The 26,494-nt window shown below is 36.4% G+C and overlaps 1 protein-coding gene across 11 annotated transcripts in view; it reads left to right on the top strand.

Moving 5' to 3' along the window:
• The window catches only part of myo9aa (myosin IXAa), a 142,923-nt gene that overhangs the window by 62,579 nt on the left and 53,850 nt on the right, over nt 1-26,494 (top strand). For 6 of the 11 annotated variants that reach the window (XM_051899194.1, XM_051899195.1, XM_051899190.1 and 3 more), the window contains 7 exons: nt 5,874-5,968; nt 6,049-6,111; nt 8,728-8,827; nt 14,053-14,106; nt 19,140-19,240; nt 20,953-21,079; nt 23,443-23,532. In XM_051899194.1, coding sequence (XP_051755154.1) covers nt 5,874-5,968; nt 6,049-6,111; nt 8,728-8,827; nt 14,053-14,106; nt 19,140-19,240; nt 20,953-21,079; nt 23,443-23,532 — 630 coding nt within the window. The remainder of the gene's footprint in view (nt 1-5,873; nt 5,969-6,048; nt 6,112-8,727; nt 8,828-14,052; nt 14,107-19,139; nt 19,241-20,952; nt 21,080-23,442; nt 23,533-26,494) is intronic. The other 5 variants (XM_051899197.1, XM_051899189.1, XM_051899196.1 and 2 more) reach the window with 3 other exon arrangements.

The following is a 26,494-nucleotide window of genomic DNA, read 5'->3' as shown; positions in this document are numbered from 1 at the left end:
TTAATCCACCATTGATAAGTTATATTGATTAAATTATTGACAACTAATCGCTTGTCGGTTAATCATTAGCAATCCCTAGTTATGAAGTTGATCTCTTGTGGATCATCATTTTTGTGTGTGTTTTCTTTAACGCTGTGTTGGGTTGAGTTGAGTTGTGTTGTTGAATTGATGAGGTACAGTGCGCTCCCATTACAACAACTGACTGCATCCCACAGATAATCTAAAGACACTCAGGAGGATTGACTCCATTTCTACCGCTCAAAACACTCTCACACACACCCCAGCTCTGTAGCGCAGCCTTTCAAGGCTTCCTTTTGTGTCTTTGCACTGTAATCCAGGAAAAATGTCCTATTTCTGGAGTTGGCCAAGCGGTGAGTCACTTAACAGTGCAGGACATGAGTCTGAAACCGAAAGAGGAAATGGGGAAAATGAGTGCTGTTGTAATTTTCTTGACACACTCCATATGGCATAAAGGTGATGGCAGAGTGCCAAAACATTTGGAAATTTGGGCTCATTCCTGTTGAGGCTTGTAAAGTGCAATAAAACATGACATCCATATATGCTGGGGTGTTTTTTGTTTACCTGTGAATTAGACGACCCACCCACTGACCCATCATGTACCAGCTGATGCTCATTGCGCACAAAAATGTCAAGAATTTTCTCAAAACTGCCAACTTCAATCTGATTGGCTGCCTTCACACAGTTTTAAAAAGTCAAAGTGCAGCAATGAGCACAACTAGTTGCTGTTGATGTTAAAGGGTTAGTTCACCCAAAAATCACCCTCAAGCCATTCTAGGAGTATATGACTTTCTTCTTTCATTCAAACACAATCAGAGTTATATTAAAAAATATGACTCTTCCAAGCTTTATAATGGAAGTGAATGGTAACCAAGATTTTGAAGCCCAAAAAAGCACATCCATGCATCATAAAAGTAATCCATACGGCTCCAGGGTATTTGATCTTGAAATTAGCTGATGAAAACAGGTTCAGTTCTGAGGGCACTGCAAACAGTAGTAAGCAGACAGGAAGCGAAGTGGGAGAGAGAGAGAGCAGGGTACGGGATCGGGAAAGGTCCACGAGCCGGGACTCGAACTCAGGTCGCCCGAAGCACAACGGTGCAATACGTTGGTGCTGCCCACGAGGCTATCGGCGCCAGCTCAAGTAAATATTGTAGGTCATAGGGGTTCGCCTGACAAAAAGTTTGGGAATACCTGATATGTAGAAACATACAGACTGACAGATGTCATATGTTACACCCAAGGTTAAGACGTGGTGTAAAGGCCCCGATATACTTCAAACGAAATCAAAGAACAATCTACTGTGACGTCATTTCGAACAAAATCAGGCCAAAACGAAGTTAGCTTGGACTTTGCCAAAGTGAACTTTCTGGAAAAGGTTGCTCTGTCTGGTAAACACATTTGAGCCACCATTGGTCTGTGGTGATGATGGTGGGTGTGGCTCTGAGGCTCCACCTTCTTTGACGTGGAAATCTTCTTCGGTTCATTTTTGTTGTTCAGTCTGTCGAGGTCAGACGCGTGTAAATCATGAACACACTAGAGAATTATGGTCTTATCACACTGAAACTGTTTTGAGAGTGTTTCCCCTGTGACGGCTCTCTGGCCAAGCGATAATATTTACCTGATGCGGTCCATTAGAAGACGTGGCGTGTGATCAGAGCGGGTTGTTGTGTGTTTGTGTGAGTGACAGAATGCTCTAATGGTTTCAGTTCTCAACCCCTGAGATCAATTCACAAGCTCTTACACTGAACGCACTCTGTGGAGCTCATCCAAAATGTGTTAGCTGAACGTTCCCCTGTGTGTTGTGCCGGGAACAGCCACAAACTTCTCATTCCTGCTTTTGATGTCATTTTATTCTGTTCATATGTGTCTGAGTGGATTCCGGTAATTGTGATGAATTCGGCTACTCAGTAGTTTATTTACTCTCTCAACTTCTCCTATGAGATCAAGACCTCTAACTCAAGATAAAAGCCCTTTGTGTTTTTGTTTCATTTGTTTCATCTGTAGAGGATTTGCCACTGCCAGTAAGCAGCAAAGCGTGATGGGAAAGCATACACAAGCCTTTCATAGCAGGACTTTCGCAACATTTGCCATAAAGTGATCATTTGAGCTAATATCCGCAGCCACTTACTACCATTAAAATAAAGAAATTTTAAGGCTAATACTGTATGCAAACAGTGTGAATGGAAAGTGGATTGACACCTTTATTAGTAGTGGATCAAAAAGACAATTAAAAAGTAAATATTAATTATTATTGTTATTATTAAAATATATACATGTTACAAAGCCTAAATATATTATGAATATTTCTTTCTAAAGCTAATTTTTTGTAATGTCTATTTGATGCTTTTCTCATTTAACACAATAATGACTTTAAATTATCTTTTGTGGGTAATTTGTGATGCAAATGTAATTTGCAAATGTGATGTGCAATAAATTTGTAATTAATTAAAATATATATATATATAATGTATGTATATGTGTATGTGTGTGTGTGTGTGTATATATATATATATATATATATTGGTGTGGTGTGTGTATATATATATATATATATATATATATATATATATATGTGGCTTGTTTTGCTCAAGAGTATGATCTATTGAAGTCCACATGACATTTTAACCAGATACATTGCTTCTAACCACAGGTCGAGAGCTGTAGTTCCAACCACACAACTTTGCTGTGCTTTTTGCAAATATTCGTTGAAACTATGGTTTTGGGATAACGGTTGATACCAATGCTTTTGGAAACGCACCACTGTACGATATGTAAATCTCAGCAGATTTTAATGGCAGCCGTTTCCTGCAGTAACAGGAATGTTGAGTATCAAGAAGTTTTGGCATGTTTTGGTGACTGGCCTGCCAAATTCATCATCACTATTGTCTCTGGGTCTGTTTAAAGTTTTTTTTTTTTTTGGTCTCCAGAAGACCTATGATAGCTGTTAAGTGTTGCTGTGTCTTCAGATTGCACTGGAAGACTTGAGGCGGCTGATTTTTGTCCTCGTCTGACCTCTTTTCCTGGAGCGTCCAGGCCTCTTCCCTTTAGCATGCGGAGCGCATGATGAATTTCTGAAGTACCGTTCATTAATATGTCAGAGGAGTGACTGTGCAACATCCACTTGATGTTTGGCAAGTGCTGTTCATTGTGAAGGGCTAAATAGACTTTTCCAACACGGGTTCCAGAGGCCATTTGTAAAGTTATCTCTGTGTTTGACATAACCTTTTCAAGACATTACTTAACATAGCTTGTTCGATGCGTCACGATGGCTGTGAGCACACAGACGTTTACGGTAGCTCATGGCTGTCAGCTGTGTGTCGGTGGTGCCGCCCTACCCAGAATTCCATTTGTCCTTGCTTCCCCTGAGAGCCGTAAAACCCACTCTGAAAGTCTGAGTCACAGCAGGGCGGTGTGCGTCTGGCCGGTTTGGCTGTGAGATTGACCTCTGGAGCGGCCGTGGGTGCCGGGAGCGAGCGCTGTCCCTCCAGACGGACATCGGCTGCTCGTTCCACAGAGGAATTTGTTTACTTGTGGTGGAGCTACGAATAATGAGAACGTTTGTGTACAACTGAATAACTTCCTGCTCTCCAGGCAGGCACATAACAAAAACAGACCAAAAGGGGATGTAGTGGACACTTACAACAGATTTATTTTTGTTATTGTTGCGGTCCAAGGTGTCTTGCACCAGGCTTTTTGTAATTGAGTTTTTCATAACAATTTTTCACCCTCTCACTGACCCTTACAATCTGTATAACATCTGTGTGAAGGCACTGTTTTGATTGGCCAACCTCTTCACACATTTAAAGCTTAGGGGTTTGTTGGCTGGTCAAACATAGTTTGTGCTGCCCTGTCAAAGAAACAACAACAAAAAATGTAATTCTAAATGTTTCCTGATGCGAGACTTATTTTGAAAGACGTGTGTGAATGCTGTTGACTCTTCTGTCAGACGTGTTGTCCTGATTCAGTATCCACGGTCAGATGAGATGTTGTCAGGCTATGTGTCAGTGTCATTATTCTAACGTTATTTTCGTAACTTGTTACTAAATAAAAAGTTTGCACACAGTCTTCTTTGTTGAGCTGCACAATTAATCTTTAAAAGATCACAATCACAATTCAAACACCCAGTGCGATCTCATTCCTAAATGACAGTGATTCGGCTCTGTCTATTAAACCTTTGAGAAATACAATCACAGCGAACATTCGGATCTGCGTTGGCATTGAGCCAGAGAGAGCCGTTGTCATGTATAGGTACGAAACACACAGTATCGTTATTTCTGTGTTACAAATATTTATGTTATCACAGAAGTACTGGGATAAAAGTTTATAGTTTTGATATAAACACTGATGTCTACGGTAGTGATCAAAATAGAGTGAATTACCTTTTGAAAGTAACTTGACGCTTCAAATAATTAATTGCATTGTTACACCAGTAGGTGGCGACAAGTGACTGTTAAAAAATGTATTTGTCATTGAATCATTCAAGAGATTCATTCAAAAACACTGATTCATCCAGTAATGAAATGAGTGAAGTTTTTATGAGTGAGTCGTTGAATCATTCGTTCAACCCAATAAAAAGAATTCAAATAAATTAAACATTTTAAATAGACTGCAGCAATTAGCATTTAGTCAGAACCTCTAGTAAATGACATTAACTACGTTTACACGTGTGCACCAATAATGCGATTATTTCTCATAATCTTCTCGAGTAAGGTCTTAATCGCAGTAAGATGTTTACAGCTCTTCACTCCAGTTTACATGCAGTTTTTATTATTCTGATTATTTGCTAATAAGTATGGTTATATCACACTGAGATAGGCATACAGTATGTTACTGGCCATTGTTTTAATCTACTTGCATCAAATTCAAAATACATTTTTATGGACGTACTGGATTATTCACCGCCGTGATGAACATCACAATGCCGGGTTTGCCTACGCCGTCTGGATGATGATAAGGAGCAGAGACTGCGCTGCGAGTTTAGTGATTTGATGAAGAGAAAACTTCAGAATAATGTCACAGAGTTCATTCATGAAGTTGTGTAAACAACACACGGCATCCGTGTACGTCCGAGCACATGCGCTCTTTGGTCAAAGCGGGAATAATGCGATTAAGGTGTTTTACATGCCTGTATATTGTGATTAATATCAGCGTACACCACCTGCGTTTACATGATGTAAAGTTTAATCAAATCACATTATCATCGCATTATGAGCATGTAAACGCACTCGTTATTTTGTTTAGTTGTCTATTTAGAATCGTGGGAGAATCATAATCTATTTGAAGCAAAAAAATCGTGATTATCAATTTATCCAGAATCATGCAGCTCTAACGCTTTGTTTCACGCAACGTCATAGTCACGTGAAATTATCAAAAAGTACCAATAAATTACATAACTGTACTTCATGTGTTAGTTAGGAAGGATTTGCATGCAGGTATGATGTTCCTTCTATTCATCAGGATTAGTTTCTGTATGTAATTTATGTTAGTATTGCGTATTTTCTGTTTCCTTAACCCAAAATACCACTTTATTTTCACTTTTTGTTATTTTCTGTGTTTTTATTGACTCTGGCGGCTCATACCAACTTACTAACTTTATGATATTATTAAACATTATGATATAGGCCTGTTTGTTTAAATTTTAAAGCATTTATATTGCCATCATATTTTATTTATCATTCCCTTTCATTTAAGTTGATTTAAATAATATACAAACTTTTAAATGGCAGCCATAATCAAAGTGGGCTTCAGTTGAAAATGCAGTTGAATTTCTGTCATTTATTTACTCATTTATTCATTCATTCCATACATTGATGTCACCTCTCTTATGCTGTTTATTTTTCCTGTGTTCACAGGCTTTTGGCAATGCTAAAACAGCCCACAATAACAACTCCAGCCGTTTTGGGAAGTTCATCCAGGTGAACTACCAGGAAAGTGGCACTGTTAGAGGGTAAGAGCTGCACGTGTCCGTCTGCAGTGCTGTTGAGCGGTTTTGAACCCCTGTCTAATGTGTTGTTTGTTCTTCTCCAGGGCTTATGTTGAGAAATACCTGCTGGAGAAGTCCCGGCTCGTCTATCAGGAACACAATGAAAGGTAGGAGATATTGTATATGCTATGATGATTTGTTGTATATTCATTTCAGTGATGTCAGCTACTGAAGTATTTTGTATTTAAATCAACATTATTGTACTAGGCTAGACTACAGTTTATTTAAGCTGAGCAGATTTGGTAGAAAGAAATAAATCCAGTAGTGAACATGTGGGAATCATTTCTCCAGTGTTCAGTGTTGTTGAGTAATTGTTGAGTTTATATGTGTGAATCTCAGCTTTATCTGCTGGCTGTCATTACCGGTCTCACTGGATTCATGACATGAGGGTTTATGAAAGGAAAACCGACCATAATTTCCTTGTTTTTGCGAGTTTGTTATAAATCAAAGCAGTCATACTTCAGTTTCGGGGGCAGTGCATTATCCAGCTGAAACCAGCTCAACATCATATGATAAAGTGACAATCTCTTTACGTCAACCTCAGGTTTTGTCCTAACCAGCTGAGTCAATGACATGGCACACTAAAACTGATGTTCAAAATGGTGCTGCATGATACGTGGAAATAAAATCAGTATTGCAATATAACTTTGTACGCTTGTAAAACAGAGTGCATGCATCCATTTGCCAGCATGCTGTCAAAGCTAGTTGGTTTAACAGTTGAAAATTAAGAAATTAAGATGTTAATATTAGTATTGTCATTTTATAGTTGTACTGTAAAATAAAATTATTTGTTATTAAATACTTGATTTCTTATTTTATAGTATAATATTACAATATATTTCTTATTTTAATATACTATTTAATAATAATCATTATAAAAATCACAATTATTATTATATACTGAATTGATCAATAACAATGGGAATGTGCCCTATGCAAACTCGAGTGGAGAGAGATATTTTAAACTCCGTTCACTGTATGAAAGAGGGTTTGTGTTAGTTTTTGTAAACCAAAGTGTGAACACCCAAATAAAAATAAAAATAAGAAGAAATCCCCAAATTGTTCAGCCCTGAAAGTATGGTTTGCACACAAAAAGTCTTCAGGAAATTTTTTTTTAAAAATTAAATTCATTTTCCAGCTTTTTAAATTATTTTTTTTTGCACTCCCAAACAAAATCACAGCACTCATTTTAGAATTCTTTCCACATACAGCTATTTAAGTCATCTGGTGAACGTTCCTGTATTTCTTCATATTGCAATATATATCGCAATATCAGTTTTTTCCAATATCGTGCAACACTGGTTCAAATACGTTGACTTAAATGCACCTCTTCTCTAATGAAGCATTGCCTACAAGTTTAATTAAACATCTCCAGTGGTTTTAATTGTGCTCAGTACTCGCTTTGAAACCTGTCGTGACTGGTAAAGAAGCATTGTTAAGGTGGACACATGATCCAAGCTGCTCCAGTCTGGTCCAAACTGGTACAATGTCTTGGTCACGCTTCTTAGAGCTAGTAAACCACCTCAGACATGCAGCGAACAAACCAGATTCTCCAGCTTTTCCAAAAATTAACCTGAACACCTTAAAGTCGTCATGAAATGGAATTCGAATTCGTGTTTTCTTCTCTATTGTATATCCGGGTGAAATTGCTTCTTGAACAAGAATAATAGTAGGACGGGACTTGATTTTGCTGCAATCTTTGGTTGGCCCGTTGGACTGACTCCCATTGCTTTGAAGCAATGGCTGCCCAACACTGACCCCTGACCCCCACCACAGCAACAGGCCCAGCAGGCTCAGCCCCACTGCAACCCTTTAAAGTGCTCCCATTATGCTATTTTAAAGGTTGCTAATTTTGTTCTACATGCATCAGAGGTCAAAAAACGCTTTCATTTTCTGCTAATATACACTGCGCATCAGCACATTTTTTTTCAATGATTCTCAAACGACTTGTCCGATGATTGAGTCTCTCAAAATCCCTCCTTTCTGCAAGCCTGCTCTGCTCTGATTGGCCAGACGGCCCAGTCTGTTGTGATTGATCTACCGCTTACACTGCCTGTCGAAATGAAATGCCCATTACCATAGCTCAACTTCAGCTCTGGAGGCTTCCTAAAGCTCAGTGATTATACACACTGTAAAGACCATTTTTTTCATATCAATCCGAGCGTGAGTCCGATGATGAAACATTGGAAGAACTTGTTATTCAACCCGAACCTCCATCGCAAGGACGACTTGAGCAGGACGTTTCTCAGTGATGCGCTACTCAGTTTGATGTTTATCATGAGATGTTGCAACTGTAATTCCTCTACATCAGCATTAACAAGTGTATGTCCATCAACAAACCCATGTGTATATTTCGAATTTATTGTGGTGAACATGTGGGAACTGTATTATTGACTGATGAGACATTAAAGTTTATAAAACAAATCTTGCTCCATCCTTCATCATTACTCAGAGTAGTAAGAACAACGGACAATCTGCATTAATGGACACAATTTTAGGTAATAGTGAGCCACAGATGATTAGCAGAAGTAAGACAGTAGTAACATGAGTTATTAGCCAGAGACTTTTGGCTTCACAACTTTGCAGATCGTTTACATTCACAGTCAGCTACATGACACATTGTATAAAAGAGAATATTCGAAAAAGCATAATGGGGCACTTTAAGTATTTATAGCAAAATATGTTCACATTGTACCTGACATTATCTGTGTTTGTTCTTCCAGGAATTACCATGTGTTTTACTACCTGCTGGCTGGAGCGAGTGAAGAGGAGAGGACGGCGTTCCACCTCAAAAAGCCTGAAGAATACCATTACCTCAATCAGGTACGCCCTCATCCCGCTGCATGTGTACAATAACATTCCTCTCAGAAGATCCCATCACAAGTGGTCAGCTGAGACACATCGCTCTTTACACCTGCTAATAACATAGGTCTCTTGTGACCACTTGCGATCGAATTTCGTTGAGAGGAACGCCTCTGATTTTATGACCACATACATCACTTACTTTGTCACTGCATGTTGACGTCAGGCTTACGGAAGATGTTCCGTGAAGTCATGTGCACATTTATGTGTGGGCATTTCCAAATTTTCTAATTGGTTGAATGTTTTCTTTTCAAGCCTTGCTGACAAAATTAAAAAAGCTTCTTTGCTGGAAAATTTCAGGAGTAGACGGTTCTTCTTTGACTGGGGTGCATCGAGACACATAAGTGCAAGCGATATATGCAAAGGCTCGTGTCTCTCTCAGCATCCCGAAAGGTGGTTTAAGTGATCCCTGTTTACACCTGGAGCTGTCCACATGTGACTGAATATCCTGGAATGGTTTTTAAAGGATAAAAAGAAAATTATGTCATACTCTGTCATAAACTTTCTTCCATGGAACACAAAAGGAGAGATTTTGGAGAATGTTCATGCTGCTCTTTTCCCAGGCGGTGTCAGTCTTCAAAAAGTTACAAGTCCGTATTACTCGATAACAGCAGACATTCTACTGTTAATCCTCCTTTAATACCAGGTGTAAACTGGGTCAGTGAGCTAAGTGAATGGCTTGTTCAGACAAAAGGCTATGGATTTCAATGTGTCAGGACAAGGGCTTTCACAATAATAGATGTTCAATGCACGATTATCGTCGCCAAAAGAATTCACAATAACAATATTATCACAATTATTTATGCTCTAAAAAATGCTGGGTTGAAAACAACCCAAGTTTGGTTGAAAATGGACAGCGATTGGGTTGTTTTAACCCAGCGGTTGGGTTAAATGTTTGCTCAGTGTGCTGGGCAGTTTTATTTAACTCAACTATCATTTAAAAATTACTGTATTGCTTGCATAAAATGAACCCAAAATAGGTTGGAAATTAAAATCAGACACATAATTACTAGAGGCAACAATAATAATCAAAAGGTGAACATGTAATAATAAGCAATTTAATAAATGTTTATTGTTTAATTATTATTAACCTTATTAATAAATGTTCATTTATTAAAGAGATTAATAAACGATCCAACATATTTTGGGTTCATTTTAAGCAAGCAATACAGTAATTAGTGGAGTTAAATAAAACTACCCAGCATGTCGGGCAAACATTTAACCCAATCACTGGGTTGAAACAGCCCAATTGCTGTGTTTGTCCATTTTTAACCCAACCTGGGTTGTTTTTAACTCAGCATTTTTTAGAGTGTATAGATGATTTAAAATAATAAGGCAGTCAAATTCAACTCTAACTTTATTTTGTTTTCTCTTTTTTTGGTCAGTCGATCACAGTCAAAGTACGAGTGTAGGGAGGCGGAGAGAGTTTATATAAAAACTATACAAAAGCATAAAAAAAGAACTTCCTATTGTTGGCACTTCCTTCTTTTTGATGCAATCTGGCGAGCTAACTTTTTTTTGGAGTGCGAGTAGAGCGTCTCGCTTTTGATTTTGTGCTACACACTCGTTTTCTATTTCACATTTCACATTTCCAACCAGCGATAAGGTGCAATATCGCCACCTACTTGTTGGAGTGTCAAGCAGATAGTTACTGGTGCTGGATTATTTGTTACGTTCATTATTTATTTAAGATCTAACTGACGGAAATTACCATACTTTTTACCCTTGTGGTCAAATATTGTTCTGCAAACATAAAAAACAGCTTTAACTTGTCAATGCTGGCAAATGACCATGTTATAAGCGGGATAATCAGTTTAAAACATTTGAATGCACTCTGCTTCGCATCGAGTAGTTGTTTGCCTCCACTGTGCATTGAAATCGTTTAATGCACAGCTAGCCATGGATTATCCCTTATCATATTTGTAGTGAAAAATCAAAAGTTAATATTTTAAATATCACTGTTATAATCGATACCAGTATATTGTGACACCCCTAGTAATTGGTGCACTGCCTCTGCTGTAAAAAAAAAAAAAAAAAAAAAAAAAAAATCAACAAAGCTTTGTACGGCAGCAGTTTTGTTGTGGTGTGCCCTTGTAGAGTCAGTTTTTGTCGTGAGTGCGTGTCAGGCAGCTGCTCTCTGAGGCCGTAACAGACCCATTGACGGATTCACTCTCACTAGGCAAACAGGAAGGAGGGGGAACATGGAGGAAACAGATTCCAGTTCATTCCTTTCAGCTGGCCCAGTGCTCTCACACACAGAGACACTTTAAAACCTAATCCCCCCCACAGAAAGCAGGCCTGTGCTCCTAACATGCCCCTCATTTCCATAACACACACCTGCCTCATGCTTTTGTTTCTTCATGAAAAGCTGTTGCATGCAGACGTCCAGTCTTTTGTATGTTGTAAATGTATTTTAATGTCCCCAAAAATGAAAATTCCCTCATCATTTACCCACCCTCATATCATCCCAAATGTATATGACTTTCTTCTGTGGAGCACAAAGAGAGATTTTTAGGTAAATGATTGGTTTCTGCGAGTCCATATAATACAAAAAGTGGAAAGGCCTCCTTAAAGCTGACGCTTCAAAAATCACACTAAGTGAACATGATGGTAATATATATGACCCCAGTTGATGAATCAATATAATCAGTGATCTGAAATGCATGTTCATGAGTTCACGCTTGACATCAGCACATTGTGAAGACTCGTGCGAGAAGTGATGTGGACTGTTTAAAATAGAGATCATAATTCTCCCATGATTCTGAACAGACAACTAAACAAAATAACATGTAATTTAGTGTTGCAGTTTATTTAAAAAATATCCGATTTTTTTTAAATCGGGTTAAGTGAATGATTCAATGACTCACTCATAAAGACTTCACTTGTTTCATTACTGGATGAATCAGTGTTTTTGAACAAATCTTTTAATGACAAAAACATTTTTAACAGTCACTTGTCCCCACCTACGGGTGTAACAATGTAATCGATACAATCTTTATTTGAAGCATCAAGTTACTTTCAAATGGTGATTCACTCTTTATTTGATCGCATCCGTAGACATCAGTGTTTATATCCGAGCTATAAACCTTTATCCCAGTACTTCTGTGATCATTTGAATTATTGTAAGACAGAAATAATGATAATGTGTGGTTGAAAAGACTGTAAAGCTGTTTCATACCTATACATGACAACTACTCTCTCTAGGTTTGATAGACATACATGAATTGCTGTAATTTAGGAATAAGATTGCGTGTGTTTGAATCGAGATCACAATCTTTTAATGATTGATCACGCAGCTCTACTTCACGATGTGCTGGTATTTATGTCAAGCGTGAACTCATAAACCCGCGTTTTACAGATGGCTGGAAGCGATGGTTTATTATAATTTAAAAAAAGTTTTAAGAAATAGTATTTTTCTCACACAAACCTATTGTTTTGCTTCAGAAGACTTTGATACATCAACTTTGGTCACTTGGATTACCATCATGTTCGTTTTGCATGTTTTTTGAAGTGGCAACTTTGATAGACTAATACTTGCATTACAGTGTATGTACTTAAAGAGAAGGATTATTTTTTAATAAAAACCTTTTGTTTGCGTTCCATAGAAGAAAGTCATATGCATCTGGGATGACATTAGAGTGAATAAATCATGAGAGAATATTAATTTTTGAGTGGAGTATCCTTTTAGAAGTTCAGGAATAATAACATTGCACGCGTTGTTGGATGTGTACGTTTTCATTTGTCTAATTTCTGCGTTTGTGAATCTCATACTCTAAAAAAAATTGAAATTCTCAAAACTGATTGGATAGCTTTTACATCATATTAAATAAAGCATTGACTAAAAGTATCAAATCTACTAGTCGGTTGTTGAATGACTAGACCGTCATCGCGACCTATTCCTACTCACTAGATTTGACCAGCATATAACAGTCACTGGCGCAGGTCTCTAGAGAAATCTCTGTCGTCTCCAACCAATAGTCCCTCTTTTTGTTCCTGATCCCGTGCATCCATCTGGCTGCTGACTGTACACACAAACTCCTCTGTACAGTTACATATTCAGCAGGGTAAAACAGAAATATCAAGATATTTTGTTCCTTAGTGAGCTGAGAAACTTAATAAGGAAGAAACTTAAGAGGTGTGAATTCTTGCCATTTTTCCCCCAAGTACCATTATAGTGGCTCTTTCTTAACTTCCGTCTCTAATGTCTTAAGGCCTCAAAAAATGTGGAGAATTCACATAGGAAAAAAACATCCACAGAAATCAATGCCAAGTTTTGTGTGTGGCTTCCAGATTCAATCTAGCCAGTTATTTTGCTTTGCTAATGGTCAAACAGTTTGGAAAACTAGTTACGCAAGAGCAAATACTAAATGTTAATAGATTCTCGGTAATGCTTAAGATTCAACATTATTTTACAGCATTTATTCATTTAATTTATAAATATAAGTTATATGAACTACATAAAAAATTAACTGAGGTTTATAAATGCCTTAAAATTGTTCATCATTTTCATGTTAGCTGTTGAATTAACTAATGTTAACATATTCAATCTTATTGTAAAGTTTAACCAGATTCTTTATAAATTTATAAGGTAAATCATTTCTCCTGGATATAAAAATTAATCTAATCTTCTCATAAACCATGTCTTCACCTCATTGTGTGCCATCTTTTGTCATAATCTATCTGTTGTACATGTCTTTTTATATCTTTGCCTTGTAGGAATGGAATACCAGCATACTGCTTACTTGACACTACTCAGTATTTAATAAAAAAAATATATATTTAACAGTAGACTATGTGAAACAGTTTGTAGTGTGCAACAATAAACGTTTCAAACCATATTTGCTAATTTAAAATAGACAGTTATGCAAAAATATCAACTTTTGAAAGTCCAGTCCACATGATAAGGTAGGAAAGACATAAAGTCCATTGCATTGTGGGATATCACACAGTGTGCCCTGTTGTATACTGCACTCTTTGGTAGGTCATCTGGGTATTCCATGTGTAATTTTGTATACATAACTGAAAAAATAGTATGAGTAGTATGTCAGTATTTCATTCCGAACATAGCCTTTGTCTTTCTAAACTGTAGCATGTGTCTATATTCCATAATGCTTTTGTTCTCCCATTTAAAAACAGCATGTGTTTAGCAGACATTGTCGCTCTAACCCCATCTACCTTACTTCCAGATGACAAAGAAACCTCAAAGGCTGCACTGGGAAAATTACTATGAGAACGAACCGGTCAGTATTAAAAAATAGTGTGTCGTTGCTGTACAGAAACGAGTCACTGGCTCCACAAATCACTTTCCATAGCTTTCCCTTCGCACAACATACCACTCCCATCCTCAGTGTGTGTGTGTGTTTGTGTTTGTGTTGGTGTGTGTGTGTGTGTGGCTCGGGATGTAATTAGTGTGCTCACTGCATCTCTCTGGCTTTTCTTAGGCTGTACATTTTGTTTGGTCATTGTGTTTTTGAGGTGTTCCCTGGTCTGGCGTCATGCAATTCTTCTGCTTCTATAAATAGTCTGAACTCTGGGCAACTCGGTCAGATCTCTATTGGCAAGTAAACACTACAGTCGATTGGATGAGAGTGATAAGCAACAGTGCAAACAAGGTTTATTTGCATTGGGAGGGTGCTACAAATGTAAACTTGAGATCTCAGGCCTGCTACGATAAAGAGAACGGCTACATTTCAGTGGTCGGTATCAATACCAGTACTTTTCATTGGATCTCTGTACCAAGTTTAGTACCTTTAATCCCAAAAAACCTTATAATATCCCTTTAAATTAACCTTTTTAATAGTTCTATTTCCTGCTCCACTTTTCAGACATTTGATGCCGTGACTGTAGACTTCTGATGGAGATCTGATTGCGTTTAATGCTGTAAACAGTTTTTTCATGCCATTGAAATCATGCGAAGCCACATACTTTAGATCAAGCATGATTTTCAGAGGTCAACTTTGACAATCTACAAGGAAACCACGCACACAAATCAATGACCAAATCAACATGAGTATGTTGGTGTGATTGTTGTTTTTGGTTGTTGTATTTCCTTATGCTGTCTATCAGGGGTCTCAAACTGTTGCTCCCTGGATAGGGCCCCTAAAAGTGCAACAGCACTAGATCGCTCCTGTTATAATAAACACAGTTCTTTACACCGTTGTGGTGACGCACCTTAAGTCGACGGACGCCTAATTTTTGATGCTGAAAATCATAAACAACACTTTTTGTAATGACTATTCAGTGCTTTACTTGTCTGCCATGTCTTTGAATGAACATAATTGTAGGACTCCACTAATTTTGATATACAATTATTTGTTTTAACTAAAATTATGAATTGCCATATCATGTAACTAATTTAATTAGTTGACAGCCCTAGTACACTATATAGTAAAAATTCATGATCCTAAGGTGTGTTCACACTTGTTGTTCAGTTAACTTGGTTCTTTTGGTCTGGACCACAAAAGAAAATGATACATTTAGTCCTGGTTCAGTTAGCGTTCACACTGCCAATTTAACAATGAACCTAAAGAAACAAAACAACGGGTTGAAGGTCAAAATGTCAGTTTCAGTGCAGCTTTAAAGGGCTCTACATGATCCCAGACGAGGAATAAGGGTCTTATCTAGAGAAACCATCAGCCATTTTCTAATTTAACCACAAATGCTCGTCTTGCACTAACTCTGTGATGCGCCACGCATTACGTAATCACGTTGGAAAGGTAATGCGTGACGTAGGCGGAAGTACCGATCCAGTGTCTACAAAGCAAACGTGCAAAGACTAAGTCAAACACCCTTTACAAAAAAAAAAGGTAAAACAATGATGTCAGATGATTTTAAAGTTGGAGGAGAAAATGAGATGGAGTTTTTTGACCTACCGCGGTACTTCCGCCTACGTCACGCGTGACCTTTCCAACATGATTACGTAATGCGTGGTGCATCGCAGAGCATTTGTGGATAAAAAGTATATAATTTTTAAGAAAATGGCCGATCGTTTCGCTAGCTAAGACTCTTATTCCTCATCTGGGATCATGTAGAGCTCTTTGAAGCTGCACTGAAACTGACATTTGGACCTTCAACCCGTTGAACCCCAGTGAAGTCCACTATATGGAGAAAAATCCTGGAATCTTTTCCTCAAAAATCATAATTTCTTTTTGACTTAAGAAATAAAGACATAAACATCTTGGATGACATGAGGGTGAGTAAATCATCAGGAAATTTTAATTCTGAAATGAACTAGTCCTTGAAGCTTGACGTTGACTAGTCGCTGATCATGGCCTATAGAGGGCGCAGATAAGAAATCTTTAAAGTCCACCTTTACTAATGCATTCAAAAAAATGTAATCTTTATTGTCCGACTTTATCAGTATCTGATTTAGAACAAGCAGAAATATTTGAGAAATATAACAACCCAAAGGCAAGAGAACTGATAAAAATAAGCTGTTGTAGGACAATAGCCTTGTGGGCAGCGCGGTCATATGCCATAGCTCGAGTCTCAGCTTGAGGTTCAAGCTTATTTGTTCATTAATGACGTCATCAGCGACCAGAGTTCGTTTTAATCCAACCAAACATGCCAAGTGTGAACACACCCTTAAAAACACATTTGTTGTAACTGGCCTCAGATAGTGGCCCCCAGGTAATTTGAGTTTGAGACCCCTGCTGTCAATGCTGGTTTTGGACTTCCTGTGCCGTCTTTCAGTTCACACTGCACGTAACCATGAGTAATTGTTCAAATAAACCGTAATCAGAAGGTAAGTGATCATAATGTGTTACAGTGCACAAGACAAGAACAAGAAACTGTATGTATAAAATGACTTTGTCGTATCCGTATCAAACCCACAGCGTAATATGTTTTTGTTTCCTCAGGTCTGTTTTGGTTTTTTTTTTTTTTGTTTTTTTTACATTCCCTACCCTGGAAATGTGAATAAGAGAAAACAAATAGGCAGGATTTGGGTTAAACCATAAAGCTTACAGAGTTTCAGCACTGTTTGCCTTTCCAGTGCTCTGGTATGCTATAATTTTGGCATCAGTAATGAAGCGAGGCGATGAAGGAGACACTGTCTCATTAAGGCGAGGACGACGTGTGTGTAAATTTGACTGTGTTGTTGTGAGCAGGAAGCGGTCGCTCTGCCAGCTGGATCCGACCATGGTGGATGACAGAAATCTCCTTTTTGCACTTTTTGCACGACTATAGTGAAAGAGACTTGGGATGTGGCAATATAAAAATGACAACTGATATTATGAATCAATACGGTAACACTTTAGATTAGGGAACACATATAAACTACTAAGTAACTGCTTATTAGCATGTATATTACTAGGATATTAGCTGTTTGTTAGTACTTATGAAGCACATATTAATGTCTTATTCTGCATGACCATATTCTAGACCTAAAACATCTTAAACATAACCACTACAACAACTACCTTACTTATTATCAATAAGCATGCACCGATACTAAATTTCTCTACCGATAGCTGATTATTCAGAGTGATATCTGCCAATACCGATACTGATATGGGGGTTCTGCCTTTTATACCTCCTTTTAAATTAATGATAATTTCATTATAATTATAATTAATCATTATATTTTTATTTCTACACAAAGCCCAAATGGCATGCGTTTTCCTTCCCTCTTTTGATTGACAGGACATATCGGTGCTTACTATTGGCTGTTTTTAAACTATCAGTCGATAGCCGATAATGATTATTAGCTGATTTATCGGTGCATCTCTAATAAGCAGTAATTAGGAGTTTATTGAGGGAAAACTCCCAGTTAATACTGAATATGTGTTCCCTAATATAAAGTGTTGCCATCAATGCTAATATTCTCCAATCTACACTTTTAAAACAAATTTGCAAATTAAATGAAATGTTAGTACTTTTGGATTTGAAAAATGGATATAAAAGCCCTCATTATCAATACTGACCTAATCCAACAAATAGCTTTTTTATTATCCTTAATGTTACATGATACAGTATACATTTTTTTTAATAATAATATTTATTTTTAATTGCTGATAATCAATATGATGGTATTATAAATCTATGCTTTTCTGCCTATAATGAACAACAGCCATCAAAACATCATTATGTACAGTAGTATATACTTAAATATACTCTATATATTTTTTTATTTATTTTTTTTCAAAAACATTAATTTTTGATATTATGTATATATGTGTGTGTGTGTGTGTGTATGTATATATATATATGTGTGTATATATATATATATATGTGTGTATATATATATATATATATATATATATATATATATATATATATATATATATATATATATATATATATATATATATATATATATATATATATATAATATATTTATATATTAATGGCTGACATTATAAATATAAAGTAAATAAATACATCAACTGTTGGCTTTTTTTTTTTTTTTTTTAAAGTGTAAAATCAGTGAGTAAAGTAAAATTTAGATATCAGAAAACAATAAAAAATGGTATACTATTAGAATTGGGTCAATATTATCTGCTACCTAATATTGTCATCAACATTATTTTCTGTAATTTTGACCAATAACGATATGGTCACAATATAATGTGTATATTTCTAAGTCTGCATTGAGAAACACAGGTCTTGCAGATTGAAAATCATCTTTTGGGCCGTTAACTGCATTTCTAATACAGATTTCATCCAGATTTACATACGCAGCTTGTTTCTTTACTGAAAACTCGTGAACTGTTTACTTGTTCGGGTCCGTTTGATGCAATGAATCTGGTCATAAATTACTACTTTTCTTATTACCATTACTGCTGTGCCAGATTTCCAATGTGTGTGTAAAAAAAAGGCAAATCACTCTGGATTTTCCACTGCATGGGCAGAACATGCATATGCTAACATTCACCAGGGCCCTCATTTTCAACCAGAAAAATGTGGCAGCTCTTGCTTTTTTGACCAAACTTCATAATGACATGGTGCTTTAAGTCAATCAACCAAACCATGACAGTTTGGAGCGCTGGCAGCTCCCAAAAGCAGCTCTACTGTCTACATTTCTGTTTGAATGCATACGAGCAGCTGAAACGCAACGTGCTATTAGCTTATTATGTGTTGATGTGCTGTAGCATTTTTAAAACATCAATAGCACATCAGGTTTATGAGCTTTTTGATCAGATTGTAAGGATTAATTAAATAAAATTATTACATAGCAAACCACCCATGAGCAAACCTCAGGCTGTGACTGTGGTGTGAAATGGTGTTTAATTGTTTGAAGTGCTGGTAACCTTTCTTTTCTTGTTGACACCAGCAGGATTGCTTCACAGTCGAAGGGGAGGATCTTAAGCACGACTTTGAGCGCTTGCAGCTGGCTATGGAGATGGTGGGCTTCCTTCCCACCACACGTAAACAGTGAGTTTGTCCAAAACTCTGGTCAACTAACACAAACTTTGCATGCAGTTGTTTTATGTCTTCATTCGTTATGAGCATGCTTTAAATATTATTCTCTTAAATGGATAGTTTACACAAAAAAATAACATTTTTGTCTTTATTCCAACCTTGTATTGTTGAATATCTTGGCCTTTTTCAAGTCTCATCCACCCTAGCTCTCCTTCATGAAAGTTTGTGAGAGAAGTAGTGTTTTAAACACAATGGTTAACATTAGGGATGCACCGATATGAACATTTTTGCTGATACGATAACCGATAATTCTTTTATATTTGAAAGCCGATAACCGATATATTGGCCAATAAATCTAAATCCAAATTTTTATATAGTTTTTGAGAGCCTGATTACAAAAACAAAAGCTTCACCATTAAAAGCCATGTCCCAAGCACACAATTATAATTTTATGTAGCCTATATGACAGACTTGCGCTGCACATGTTGCACTTTTTGAAGTGACTCCAATCATATTTATAAATAATCCATTATTTATCGGCTTTAATACATCGGCCAAATTTTCTTATTGGGCCGATAACGATAACATTAAAAATCAACATATATTGGCCGATACCGATATAAGTTATCATACTGTACAACTAGTTGGGAAGATTTTCAGTAAATAACTTAAATTTCAGTCTGTTCATCACAAACATGTAGCTTTAAAAGAATTGGGGTATGGCAAGTTGTGTGGACTACTTTGGTATTTTTATGATTCCTTTGTGTTGTTTTTAAAGCTTGAAAGCTTTAATCCCCATTCATTGCGTGGAAATGACTGACCAGTACAATATATCAATATTTCTCCTTTAGTATTTCATTGAGAAATAGAAAGTCATACAGATTTGGAACAAACGTCATTGTCCACAATAATATTTACTCACATTTTCTACAATTTTTAGAGCTTAGCACAACTACAAATTTATATATTCCTTATAAAAAAATAACCAAAATAATTAGAAATATCTTGGTTTTTCATTGTTTCAGCTTATTTTCATGCTTGTTTTGTCTTATGAGGTTCATTTGGAAGTTTGAGAACAACTGGTTTAAAAAATAATTTGTCTATTTTGACTATTTAAGTGAACAACTAAACCTTGGGAAGCACCGATATGAAAATTTTGGCTGATACGATAACCGATAATTCTTTATATTTGAGAGCCGATAACCGATATATTGGCAGAAAAATCTAAATCCAGTTCAATTTTTATATAGTTTTTAAGAGCCTGATTACAAAAACAAAAGTTTCACCATTAAAAGCCATGTCCCAAGCACACAATTATAATGTTCTCATTGTAATTTTATGTAGTCTATATGACTGCACATGTTGAACTTAACTGTATTTTCCTTTTTGAAGAGACTCCAGTCATATTTCAAGCAATTCAAACCATCATATTGAACAGTGCACATCTGAAGTGTCTCAGCTGAAGGAAATAATCCATTATTTATCGACTTATCGGCTTCAATATATCGGCCAAATTTTCTTATTGGTCCGATAACGATAACATTAAAACCGAACATATATCAGCCGATACCGATATGGTGGCCAATATATCGTGCATCCCTAACTGAAACAAAAAAATAAAAATTATGAAATAGGTGACCAGCATAAAAAAGGTATGATATTTGCCAACTACCCGTTTGTATCTCTCACTCAGGAATGTCTGTTTCCCCCCCCCCTTCTTGCAGGATTTTCTCTCTGCTGTCAGCTATCCTTCATTTAGGGAATATCCGATACAAGAAGAAGATTTACCGGGATGACTCCATTGACATCTGCAATCCTGAAGTTCTGCCTGTAGTATCAGAGCTGCTCGAGGTACAGGATCTGTGCATCACATTACATCACAAAACACATTGTTCACTCTGCTGTATGCTTTTTCATTTGATTTACTTCAAGTAGTGTCATGCTCAACCTGCTTGTCCTTCTTTGTGGAAGGCAAAAGGAGAAATTTTGACAGTACAGGTCACTCTCTCTCGATGCAATACAATGCAAGAGGACTGGAACTTTCAAGCTTCAAATAGGACACTGAAGCACCATTTACTAATATTCCTGAAGTCACACAATGAATGTTTGATGAATAGACTGAAATTTAAGTCGTTATTCAAGGATCCTTGAGTCAGTGAGTTGAACTGATTAATGAATTTAATGTATGCGTGCACATTTCGTCATGTCGTCTTCTGATGAAATATATATGTGCAAATAATGACACTGGTACAGCGGTACATCTGATCATGAGCGCAATTAACTATTCTGATACACAGAAGACAATGATGTAGACCAAAAATTAACAGAAAATTCAAAAAAGTAACAATGCCTTTATTCTTTCAGTGTTAAACTGTTCTTTTTTTTTTTTTTAATTTTTTTTTTTTAGAAATTGTAGTGCTCGTAAACGTAATGAATTTTAATAATGAATATTATTGGTAATGAAATATTATTAGACCTTCATTCTTCATATAGACCAATAGCTCTGCTAGTTATAATGCTGAGTTGTTGATATTTCTAAGAATTATTTATCAAAACGTATTTGATTTGTATTTTATTGGTCTCCACTCTTCCCACACTCCCACTTTTCCACACTTTTCCATTTTCTGAGTCGTTTTCAAATCTGAGGTGTGAACGACCAGTGCTAAAACAGAGGGGTTTCATTACACTTTAAGCTGCATCCGAAATCACACACTGTCCCAATAGGTACTACATTTGATGAAGAACTTACTTATTTAATGGTTGCAAAACATGTTCTATATAGTATGAATGTATGGAATATGAAAGAAATCTGGAAGTAATACTAGGTTGCATCACTTTAATGCCTCTCCTACGGCTTCATGGGATAGTAAAGTGTCCACTGGATGCGCACTTTGAAATCTCGGGGGAAGTAGGACGTCATCGGTGTACTTTTTGCCTACTTTTTTATAAATATTATGAATATTATGACATACTACTCTGTTCATGCACTGTTCACCTACTATATAGTAGGGATGTGGGCATTTTAGGACAAAGGGTTAGACTGTTTTTGTGCAATGGATCAACCGATTCATTGGAAAGGTCCTACTCAATAGAACGATTTGTGCTACTACTACCATGGAATTGCAAATAATTAAGCGATTCAAGCTCTTAAATTCCAGAGATTTGAACAAATCTCTTTGAAACAGAGGAAGGCTGGGTTCCTTTTGCACAGGATTTGGTCAGCAAACTGGCCTACTCAAGGAAGTAGATAGAGTTCCTGAATGAAGGCCATGGAGCCCTGTACTGTGGGCCGACAGGATATAGGATGTGATTGTTCAGAGCCTTTGAACTCAACACATACATAATGTATGCCCATACCTCTCTATACCAGGACCTCTAATAGTGTGATCAAAGCACACCTGGCCTTTATCTTTAGACACACACCTTCATGAATCCCTCTGAAGGAAAGAGAGAATGACCACTCAAGTGTTTTTACAATTGCCCTCAGACTGCAGATCTCGAAACCATTGTAATATATGCAGATGAGGCCAGGCCAAATCTCTGAGCCCTTACCCATCTGTTCACCATTACAGCTGAATGACTCAACGTCAGGCTCAATGAGTTTATATAATCACTATATTAGATGTAGACATCTTTCCCAGTGTGCATAACCCAGCCACATATTTTTCACAGTTCACCGCTGGGTTCATATTGACCCTTTAATGTGTTAATGAGCAAGTGTTGGCCTGTGTTGAGGTCTCTTGATTGTCCATGGCATTGTGTGTGCAGAATTTGATTCGTAACAGTTGTTGTAAGGCAATATACTGTGGTTTATTTCCTAAGATATTAACCATTTATTATTATAGCTGTATTGTTTTTATTTGCTATATTATTAATGTTGCAATATAGAGGTGGATGTAGTCTTAGGAAACCTCAGTATTACTGAGTGCTACCGGATGTTTAAAGACAATTCAACATTGCAGGCCCTAAAGTCAACAACTGAAAAGAAATCTTTCTCACAGCCATTAGTGCCGTTTGGTGCTCGTAATGTTTTGCTCTGTTTATCTATGTAACTAAACACTGGCTTGAATTAAAGCTGTGGTGTAATCCATATGTTTTATTGCTGGAGGAACTTGAGATTTGGGATACAGTACCGTCCAAGTCCTTTGACCCTGTATTATACCATACATTAAAAGTTAGATATCTAATTGTACTTTTGTCTTGCATCATTACAGGTCAAGGAGGAAATGCTGTTTGAGGCCCTGACAACACGGAAGACGGTGACAGTGGGCGAGAAGCTGATAGTCCCATACAGGCTGGCTGAGGTAAGCAGAAAATTGGTTTGTCAACATTAACCATAGCCAGAATGCAATCAAAATATTGGGTCATGTGGTCGATTTGATATCGATTCTCAAAAGCCACGAATCGATCGTTTTTCCTTGTTTAATTCCACAAACATTGAACATGATATCTGATTGATGTTAATGTTAGTACAAGTCTTCTCCACTAGATGTCATCCTCTTTTTTTTACCTTGTGCGATGTTACAGCATCCCTGTCATTCATTCAGTGCTTAACATGGCGTGACCTTTCAGCGTGAATAAACAGTTGAAGGAACTGTCACTGTTGCGATCTGGCCTGTGCTACATGATCACGAAAGTTTATCATTGCCATGCATTTTCAAGCCTCGCCAATTTAAGCGTTCATGCGCAAGAAGACGTGAAGGAGAACTGGCGTTCGCTGTGTGAGAAGTTTTGTGTGTGTAAACAGTAGAGAAAGAACGCATGTGTATCAGTATATTGGATCTGTGCATTAAAGTGACAGCAGCCTAATATTCCTGCTGCTGTCTGTGTTTTAAATGTTAATCAAACTACAAAAGACAAAGAAATCACTCACTGCTCTTCACTGAATAACGTTTTTGTATCTTTAACCTTTATTTAATTTGTACTGTGAAGATTATATGCGGTGTTTTTACATTTGATTACTTTATAAAATGGGTCAGTGACGTGACGGGTCATTTTTTTGTCCAAAGGCCTTAATAATAATAAAAAACAAAGATATGACATCCAAAGTATGTAAGGTAGTACAACTAGATCTTTTATTGAATCCAAAAGGTTTTAATTATATATTTTTTTTTACATATAAAGGTATTTTAAAGATTTTGAAGTGTCAAAGGGTCATTCGGTTTAACCTTCTAAAAGCCAATACGGTTATTTCATTTGTGATTAAAATATCTTAAAATGTAATGTATATATTTTTTATTCTGCCATGATTTTATAACATCATATATCAACATAGTGCAAAATGGTATTAAAATTATGTGTAGAAGTCGTTGCTTTGTTATGAGAAAGAATGTCCAGAAAAAAGAATTTCATTGATGTCATTCAGAGTAACCAATATAAAGGGACCATTTTGGATCAAGTCATGTGTTCAATATCATGTGACAGGATGTGAACGTCATTCAGAAACCTGCAAAGGACCACATGGTCATGAAGCAAAGTAACTCATTTGCTCTTAACTATTTGAAAAATTCATGTTTTCACTCCTCATACGCATGTCCTGAAACATAAGGTCATTCGGTACAACCGCTATAAAACATGGAAAATGTTGTAATATTTTAAAAACTTGTACTAAATATAAAATGTTTGATTGTTCTTTTGCTAGCTAGATAGCAAGCGAACTAGCTAGCTAGATAGATATCAGCCTGTTAGCATTGTTTAAAAATATCATCATTCGGTATAACCAAAAGTGTCATTCGGTAAAACCGAAATTTTGGTTACTTTTTTGGTGACAAATTTTGTCCATCTTGTAAAAAATGACAAAAGCAGTGTTAATTGATTTATAAAAAAAAAACACATACACTTATTGTTAACACTAAAAAAAAAAGAATAATTATATATCCATTAGTTTTTGTTTTGTTTTTTTACACTTAAAAACCTTATTCGTCAATGACCCAATTTATTTTTACCTGAAAACTACTGAAAAGCACTGAATATTTCATTCATATCCTGTTTACTTGTCTTTAATAATCTTTGAAATTTATATTAGTTAGTAGTTTTAGCTGTGGTATTGAAATTGGAATCAAGAATTGTTCAACTTCACTGGTATCGAAAATATTGGGTGTCATATCCTTATTTATTACAGTACAGAGATACATGGGTCAAAAACAGCAAAAACAATAACTAATTTATTCATTTATTACTTTTTTGTGATGGGGCCAGTTGAAGATTGAATCATTGAATCGAATCGAAAATCGAGACTCGAATCAAATTGAGATCTTGTGAATCAGAATCGAATCAGGATACCTGTATCGATGCCCAGCCCTACTTATTCGCAATATCAACAGAAACTGATCATTTATTCATCTCCATCTGCTCATGTTCAAAGCCATTTTGGGTGATATTAGACAGACAGTTGTTACAAGTCAGGCTATTGAAGAAACATTTTCACAGTAAGAAAGAGTATTTGTTAATGTAATTTTGGACAAATGTTGCAAGAAACATCAAATTAAACACATCGTTGGGTTACACTTTGTTTCGATGGTCCACTTTAGACATTCTGTTAACTACAAGTAACTTTGCAACTATATGTCAACTAACTCTCAGAGTATTAGTAGACTGTTAGGTTAGGGTTCGGGTTAGTAGAATAAGTTGACGTAGTTGCAAAGTTACTTACAGTTAGTAGAATATCTAAAGTGGACTAACAAAACAAAGTGTAACCCATTGTTGCGTGTTATTGTTAAGGACACACATGAGATTGAATGAGTTGACTGGACAGTTATTTAAAAATGATTAAAATGCACTATAATAACTAGCAGCATGGCTGTGGAGTGTGCTAACATCTTGTTCAGAATAAAGTCTGAACCAGATGAACCACATTGAAATGTGATGTTCATGTGGTCAGTCTAAATTTAAAGGTCTTTTTGCAGTCTCTTTTTTTGTTTGTTTTTTTGGGCTCGTCCTAAAGAGATACTTCTGTGTTAATTTTTAACATTTCTGATTTTCTTCATTTTGCCCGATGCTCAGTGCAGTAATGTGTTTCTCAAGAGCTTCGTCATGCTCCGTCATCATAATTAGATCCAGCGATGAGGTTTTCAGAGCTTTTTTCCAGCATTAGGACTCTGTTCTCCTGTCATCTTTAAATATTGAACTGGCGAGCTGTTTTATTAAAATCAGAGCTTCACAGTCACCATTTGGGTTGACTTAATAAATCCCTTGAACTTCATATGCTTACAGATTTAAACTTTAGAAATCCTTGCAAACATAGAGTTAAGTCATTCATGTAACCAC

Source organism: Ctenopharyngodon idella, chromosome 7 (assembly GCF_019924925.1).
Source record: "Ctenopharyngodon idella isolate HZGC_01 chromosome 7, HZGC01, whole genome shotgun sequence".
Lineage (NCBI taxonomy): Eukaryota > Metazoa > Chordata > Actinopteri > Cypriniformes > Xenocyprididae > Ctenopharyngodon > Ctenopharyngodon idella.
This window is presented reverse-complemented; position numbering and strand designations above follow the sequence as displayed.